The sequence below is a fragment of the Peromyscus eremicus genome, chromosome 2 (assembly GCF_949786415.1).
Source record: "Peromyscus eremicus chromosome 2, PerEre_H2_v1, whole genome shotgun sequence".
Lineage (NCBI taxonomy): Eukaryota > Metazoa > Chordata > Mammalia > Rodentia > Cricetidae > Peromyscus > Peromyscus eremicus.
The window spans coordinates 140,701,649-140,709,269 of NC_081417.1; the positions used below are offsets into that span (position 1 = coordinate 140,701,649).

The following is a 7,621-nucleotide window of genomic DNA, read 5'->3' on the forward strand; positions in this document are numbered from 1 at the left end:
GGCTCAAGCACGGATATCAGTGAGGACTGGGAGAAGGACTTTGACTTGGACATGACAGAAGAAGAAGTGCAGATTGCACTCTCCAAAGTGGACGCCTCTGGTGAGGTAAGTAGGTCTGGTCCGCTAGGGCAAGCTAGTCCAATGATGTCAGGGTAGAAGTCCTTTCCTAATAAACCTTGCTGCCCTGATGTGACTCGCTACATCCCGCTAAGCTAATGCCTGCAGGAAGGGATGCTGCTGCTCAGTCCTAGGCTGGATGCATGAGTGAGTTCTTGGGGTGGGGGGTGGGGGTGTTTTTTTTCAAGACAGGGTGTCTCTGTGTAGCTTTGGAACCTGTCCTGGAACTCACTCTGTAGACCAGGCTGGCCTCGAACTCACAGAGATCCGCCTGCCTCTGCCTCCCAGGTGCTGGGTTTAAAAGCGTGTGCCACCACCCCTCGGTATGAGTGAGTTCTTAACCTTGGGTCTGCATCACAGTAACCAAAGGAACAAGAACGAAACAGATGCTGAGCAGGGCATGGTGACGCTCTCCCAGGAGAAACCCAGTGCCCAGGAAGACATAGAGATTACTGCTCAAGTACATAGCAAATTCAGGCTGACCTGGGCCTGGAGTAGAGAGAGAGAGATGCTGAAGCCTGCCCCTGGCCTTGTGACTTATGGGACCTTAGCAGGTTCCTAGCCTTGGAGACAGAAGGTCTTCGATTGAGACCAAGTTATTTGCACTCTGTCCTCCTCTAAAATATAAGACTAAAAGTAGCTAGCTCAGAAGCTTTAGCAGGGTAAACCGTGTAAACGCTGTTAAGTGTGGTGCCTGTCATATGATGTAATCCAGTGGACATTAATGACAAACACCACAAACCCCATTCCTGCTAGTAAGTTTACATGGGCCTTTTATAGTTTTCATTCTTTGCTGCCTCCCCAAATCAAGAGCTGGTCCGATTTCGGCTGGAAATGAAGGCGCACATTACCTTTAATCCCAGCACTCAGGAGACAGAGGCAGACAGATCTCTTTGAGTTTGAGGTCAAGGACAGCCTGGTCTACATACCGAGTTCTAGAACAACTAGGGCTACACAAGAGATTCTGTCTCAAAACAAAAGAAAAAGCCGGGTGGTGGCGGCGGCGCACGCTTTTAATCCCAGCACTCAGGAGGCAGAAACAGGCGGATCTCTGTGAGTTTGAGGCCAGCCTGGTCTACAGAGCGAGTTCCAGGACAGGCTCCAAAGCTACACAGAGAAACCCTATCTCAAAAACAAAAGAAAAAAGAAGTGTAGAGAATTAGACACAGGGTCTGAGTCCCAGTCTCTGTGTGTGTTTTCTTCTCTCCTCTCCCTCTCTCCCCTCTTCTTCCTTTCTTTCCTCCCCCCCCCCATGGTGAGGGTGGGGGTTATCACTGACTCACTATATCCCAGGTTGGCCATGAATTTCCATCAATCCTCTTGCCTTAGCCTTCTGAGTTCTGGGATTATGGGCATGAACCACCAGGCTCAATGACAAGGACCTGGTTCTTCATATTGAAAAGCTAGGGAATTAATGACCTATTCAAGAGTGTTTTGTACCTGTGACCTCACTATTACAGAAGACCCCATGTCCTGTTATGCCTTGAGGATTTGCTAGCTTATGTCTTTTAGCTCTCTTTAAAACCTGATATGCGGGAGCAGGAGAGATGGCTCAGAGGTTAAGAGCAGCAGCTGCTCTTCCAGAGGTCCTGAGTTCAATTCCCAGCACCCACATGGTGGCTCACAACCATCTGTAATGAGATCTGGTGCCCTCTTTTCTCTGATACTCTCTTTTGTCATGCAGGCATATATGCAAATAGAGCACTCATATACATAAAATGCATGAATAAATAAAATTTTTAAAATAAATAAATAAAAGCTGATATGCTTGGTTGGGAATGTGGCTCTGTGCTGTGACTCGCCAAAGCATTCATTGATCTCCAGCTCTGAAAGAGCTTAAGCAAACATACAACAAAACCTAATAGGCAGTATACCTGAGCAGGCCGCCTCAATCCCACTGCGGCAGGAGAGCTGAGAGCAGGCCAAGAGTGACAAGAGGAAAACTTGATCTGGAGGTTAGGGTGCAGAGCCCCTGGAGAAGACCTTGTGAAAAGAGAACACACATCCAACAGGAGTGGAGGAAAGAGTCCATTTGACCTGTGACAGATGGATCCAAGTGGAGACTCCCTAAAGCTTGCCTGACTCTTTACAGTTGACAAGAGAGAGAAAAGTTTTAGCTGTATTAGCATTTGCAGCCCTGCTACCCTGTTTGCAGTCACAGTGATGCTCTCAGTGCTTGGCTTTTAAGACGCATGGCCTTTGTCTGCTCAGCAGAAGCAGGTGCTCCTCAGGCAGGCCGCCCCATGCGGAGCTGGGTTTAGCTGGTGGGAGTGTAATCTGAAGCAGTGAGAGCAGCAAGGCCTCCTTCAGGCATCTGTTCCCAGTGGAATCCCTAAATTCCGTGTGGGGATGGGCCCTTTCCAGTGGTCGCCTTGCTCAGCACGGGAGGTGGGCTCTGGGCTTGACTCAGAGGATAATGCGTTTGTGCTCTGACTATCTCCTCATCTTTGCAGCTGGAAGATGCAGAGTGGGAGGACTGGGAATGAGGGGAGCCAGAGCAAGCAGCTCCCCCACCCACGGCACATCCCACCTCCCTCGCTCGCTAATCTCAGCCAGCCTTGGAAGACACTGAGAATGCCCCCCCCAGGGGCCTCTGCCATCTAGAAGTTGGTGCAGATTCTGGTGGCTCCCTGCTGGCCCTCTGCTCTCACACCTTGGAAGAGCCTTTCTAAATACAAATCCAGAAGTCTGACATGTGCCAGCCTTAGGAGGACTCGTCAGTCACCTGCATCTCTCTGCTCTTCTAGGACTCCTGCTGGGAAACCTCCTGGGGTAGCTGTCTCCTGCACAGACAGGAGCTGAAGCCCAGGTCTCTGAGGAGACCAAGATAATGCCCTCTACCCTGTAAGCTAGTCAGCTAACAAGGAAGGCTCTGCCACCTGCCCTTGGCTGCACAGGGACGGTGAACAGCATTTTGGTTCCTGTCCAGTAAGAGGCAATCATCTCTGGGAAATTTGCCTCTCTGGAATCTCCCTCCCAAGCGTTTTCCACTTCTGGAAAGGTCCTATGGGCTCAGAAGCTAAGACCAAACCTTGACTGTCCTGTAGCACACACCGGGGTATCCCTCAGTCTTCCCAGGGCCTTTTCATGTCAGATGCACCCAAGTCCTTAGCCCAGCTGTGCCACTGCAAGAGTCTGCTCTTGCATTTCTTTCCCTCCCCAAGAAGCGGGGAGCCCTTTCAGCCCCTGTGTGTGTCGCCTGGTTGGATCCCTCACGGAGCAGCTGCCTACCTTGACTCCCAGCTTAGGACACAAGCTAGCTGGGAGCTGTACGAAGTAGTGAGCAGAAGCAAGTACAGTCCATCAGGCCAGCTCCTCCGCGGCCCTCTGCTCCTGAAGGGATGGGCTGGGGTGAGCACCTGAGACTCGGCTGTCTCCTGCAGGGGTCCTCCTTCCTGAAGTCAGTCACTGGGGCTCAGTGAGGGCCGCACAGAGACCCGGTGCTCCACAGATGCCACTCTGCTGATTCTGTGTGCCGGTGCAGCCACCAGCTACTTATTTAAAGGGATCTTGTCAAGGCGGTGTGAATGGTGGGCACTTCACTTCAAACCTTCAGTGAACGGGGTAGGGTGGAGAGAATGCTAAATTCTTTTTTTTTTTTTGATGGGATGGGATTTTTCTCTTTGTAATTAGTTTAATTAACCTTTTGGTTGTTTGTGCAATATTATATATTTTAAATTATAATGCATCTCCCCAGAGTATTTTGTAGCTGGGAAAAGAAAAAAAAAGAAAAAAGAAAAATTCTAACAGCTGTTAGTTTTGTAATTAAAAAGGAACAAAAACAAAGTTTGTCCTGAACCTTTTACAGATTTGCCGTAACAGCATTAAAGTGATTGAACAGAAGCCAGAAGTGTCTGGGGATGGTTCTGTCCCCGTGGCAGCCATACTGGAGCCTTGGAAAGGCTCCTACAGCTGCAAGTGTGACTTCCTGCCTGGAGCATGGGCGGGGTATGTAGCTAGGGTCCTGAGGCCTCTGGTTTGAGAAAGGGATGAGCCCAGCCAGCCTCTCACCACGCCGTGGAGGCAGGAGGCCATTTCTGCAGCCCAAATGCTTTTGCTTTTATTTGGAAAGCAGGTTGTGGCACCTGAGTGGTTCTGGTGGGTCATGTTCCTCCTCTCTTCTCCCTGCCCATGATGATCTGAGAACCGTCAATAAAAGAAATCTAAGGCCCTTAGTTCTAGGAAGAAAGGAGAAGCTCTCCTAGTAAGGGGTCCTGGGGCCACCTTGGGGATGCAGAAGTAAGCTATGGATAAAGGGAACTGAAAGTGTAAAATATATATCACCATTTTAGAAGCGGGTTTTTGGGTTTGCTTTCTCCCCCTACTTTATTGGGGAGGACTTGCCATTGCTTTTATCAAGTGCTTGCTAGCCATGGGTGCCAACTAACTTCTTCGATTGAAGGCCGGAGTATCATATCTGGTTCCAGGAGCCGCTTCAGCAGGTCCTGGCATTCAGTTGAGATGCCCAGATGAGTGGGGAAGGACACCCCCTTCTGTTGCTGCCACAGCATCTTGGGGATATCTGTGTCATCAAAAGGTAGACTTGCACAAAGCATTACATACAGGACCACACCCATGCTCCAGACATCACCTTTCTTGCTATCGTGGGGTATGCCCTGCAGCACCTCGGGAGCGGCGTAGGCTGTGCTGCCACAGAAGGTCTGGCTCAGCTCCCTGCGTGACTTGGGTAGCACCTTGGCAAAGCCAAAGTCGGTCAGCTTTAGGTTGAAGCCCTGCAACAAGGCGTTCTCACACTTAAGGTCTCGGTGGGCCACGCCACAGCCATGGCAGTAGCGAATAGCCTCAACCATCTGGCGGAAGAGGGCCTTGGCCCGGCTCTCGGGAAGTGGCCCTCCGTTCAGCACACAGTCAAAGACATCCCCTCCCTCAGCCAGTTCCATCACCAGGTAGATTTTTCCATCTGCCGACTCCAGCATCTCATACACCCGGATGATGTTTTTGTGGTCCAGGGTACGGACAATCTGGAGCTCTCGAGGCAGGAATCTCTGGATAAACTCTGGGGGGGAAAGTAGGGAGGCAAAATGGGCTATCAAAGTCGAAGGGCCTAACTCCTCCCTCCTGACTCTTGTTTTCTGGCTTCCGGACACCCACCATGTCTGCGTGTTCTTCCTTGACTCCCTGAATAGTCTCATGTTCTAGCAGCAAGTATTCCCTTTTATTACTTCATGGTTAGCTCATCCTTGGAACCTCGTCCCTGCAGCCTGTGAGACCACAGGTAAGGGGGTGCTTGGGAACTTCAGACAATGCTGTTGAATCCCAGGATCCTTCCAGGAGCCCTGTCTGCCTGTCCCTTCCCCACCTCTCGCCTCCAGTTGTCATCTTCTAGCTAACACCTGGGACAGGAAAAACTGAGGCCCTTTGCCCTGTGCTTTGTGGATGTGGAAAGATGCAACGATCCTGGGTTCCCCGCACCCCTCTATTACAGACCTGAAGGCAGTAATCTGGCTGGCTTTCTGTCATTCTAAAAGGGAAGGAGAACTGTTCTGAGAAAAGCACCTACCCACGTGGGCTAGCCCACCCTCCAAAGGGCCCCAGCTCACCTTCTGGCCCTCCCTTCTTGTCTATAATTTTAATTGCCACTTTTCTTTGATGTTTTTTGGAAAATGCTTCTTTGACTTTTGAGTAGGTCCCTTCCCCAATGGTCTTGCCCAGCTGGTACCCATTGGAGAGTAGAAAGTCCTCCATGCTGTGTAGTGCCTCCTTCTTGTCACCCTCTCAGCTCATGCTGCCTCCGCGAGGCAGCACTACCCCACCATCGCCCTTGGCCTGCTTCTTTTCCCCCCAAGGACTTCATCCACAGCTGCCTCCAGGGCTAGAACATTCTCCGTCTGGACACAGCCACAGGTGGTAGGGAGGGAGAGGACCAGACATTTTTAAACTCCTGCCCAATTGTGATGTAAATGCTGTGTGACCCTCAGACAACATGGGCAGTGTCCCTGCTGGCCCTCACCACCACCAGCAAACCCAGCCTGAGTTAAGTCATTCATGAGTGAGGAGGCACCGAGTGGGAACAGTGCCGGAGAAGCGGCCCGGCTGGCTGTGTAGGCCAGGGATGCAGGGCTTCTCCGTGTGGGCTCTGCTTCCAGACAGGTCACCCTCATCTCCGAAGTCTCCATCGAGCCGTTGAGGGATAGGGCGAACGGGTCACCAAGGTGCGGTCGCCAGAAGCCTCTGGCTTCAGGCCCCGGGCCCTCACTAAATGCCCGAATGGCCCGGACCGGCCTAGAATTCCATCGAGGAACAGGCTGTGTGAGGTCAGCACGCAGAGACCGGGGTCACAATGCAGCCCTTCCCTTCGACGCTGGGACCCGGGCACGCAGCAGACACCTGCCAGGCTCCGCCTGGACCGGAGCGTCCTCCCGCGGCCAGGGCTCGGGCAGTTGCTTCCAGCCTGGGACTGGCCTCGGTCTCCGGCAGGTAAGCCACGACACAAGAGGAGGCACGGGCAGGGAGCGCCCAGGGCCCCGGAGTCGCCTGACTGCCACTCCCCGCGCAGAGTGCCCCGGGGCCTGGAGATGAGTGCCCAGGAGACCCCACAGGGTCGAAGATTCCCCATTGAGGCCGGAGACTCCCCTGGCCTTGCCTCCGCCCCCGAGTCCCAGGACAGCCCGGAGCCTGTAGCTACGGACCATAACCCGGTCAGGTGAGGCCGATGCCCTGCCCCCCGGCCCCGCCCCATCGCCATCCCCAGGGCCCCACCCTAGAGGACCCCAGGCGCACCCCCAGGGCGTGCCCCAACACTATGCGCCCCCTGTCGCCTGCCGCTTTCGCCAGGCCGCTCCGACGCTGCCCGGGCTGCCACTGTCTGACGCTGCTGCACGTGCCCATCGACGTCTACCTGGCCATGGGCGGGAGCCCCCGGGCCCGTGCCACCTGAGTGCGCCTGCGCACGGCAGCTCCGCAGGAGCCGGGCAGGACGAGGCCAGCCGCGGGCCACCACGCTGAGGTCGCACGCGCCGAGCACGAGACAATGATGCACATTTTAAAATAAAAGAATGATGCACATTTTAATAAAGCACAGCATAAACTGTTCTTTCCACTCCGGGCTGGCCGTGTATGTGTATCCGTCGGATCGGGCCCACTGGCTGCTCTGCCCTAGCCAGTGCCACCCTACTATCCCTTGGGCTGCCTCCTCCCTCAGACCCGCCCTCGACCCACCTCCATTCCCAGGCAGGCCGGCCTCTAGGGGAGTGGTTCTCAACCTGTGGGTCTCGACCCTTCAGGGGTCGAATGACCTTTTCATAGGGGGTCGTTTAAGACTATAGGAAAACACAGAGGTTTACATTACAATTCATAGCAGTAGCAATATTACAGTTATGAGGTAGCAACGAAAATAATAGTATGGTTGGGGTCACCACACCACGAGGAACTGTATTAAAGGGTCGAAGCTTTAGGAAGGTTGAGAACCACTGGTCTAGGGGCTTGTCACCCCTTCCCTGTCCTGGGTTCGCCAACGAAATCATCTCTCTGCGGGACACTGTCT

At 53.3% G+C, this 7,621-nt stretch overlaps 3 protein-coding genes across 4 annotated transcripts in view; 2 read left to right on the forward strand and 1 right to left on the reverse strand.

The window, feature by feature from the left end:
* Bsdc1 (BSD domain containing 1) overlaps positions 1 to 2,809 on the forward strand; it is a 30,237-nt gene extending 27,428 nt beyond the window's left edge. For both annotated transcript variants that reach the window (XM_059255021.1, XM_059255022.1), the window contains 2 exons: positions 2 to 105; positions 2,571 to 2,809. In XM_059255021.1, the coding sequence (XP_059111004.1) occupies positions 2 to 105; positions 2,571 to 2,603 (137 nt within the window). In that variant the 3' untranslated portion in view covers positions 2,604 to 2,809. The remainder of the gene's footprint in view (position 1; positions 106 to 2,570) is intronic.
* A 1,594-nt stretch (positions 2,810 to 4,403) lies between these two features.
* Tssk3 (testis specific serine kinase 3) lies at positions 4,404 to 6,336 on the reverse strand. The gene is made up of 2 exons (XM_059255023.1): positions 5,679 to 6,336; positions 4,404 to 5,134 (listed from the first exon to the last, which is right to left on the reverse strand). Exons 1-2 carry the CDS (start codon positions 5,821 to 5,823, stop codon positions 4,473 to 4,475), a joined length of 807 nt encoding a protein of 268 aa, XP_059111006.1. The 5' UTR covers positions 5,824 to 6,336; the 3' UTR covers positions 4,404 to 4,472.
* On the forward strand, positions 6,076 to 7,177 carry Fam229a (family with sequence similarity 229 member A). The gene is made up of 3 exons (XM_059255024.1): positions 6,076 to 6,555; positions 6,635 to 6,781; positions 6,913 to 7,177. The coding sequence occupies exons 1-3, from the start codon at positions 6,419 to 6,421 to the stop codon at positions 7,013 to 7,015; spliced, it is 387 nt and encodes a 128-aa protein (XP_059111007.1). The 5' UTR covers positions 6,076 to 6,418; the 3' UTR covers positions 7,016 to 7,177.
* The last annotated feature ends 444 nt before the right edge of the window (positions 7,178 to 7,621 follow it).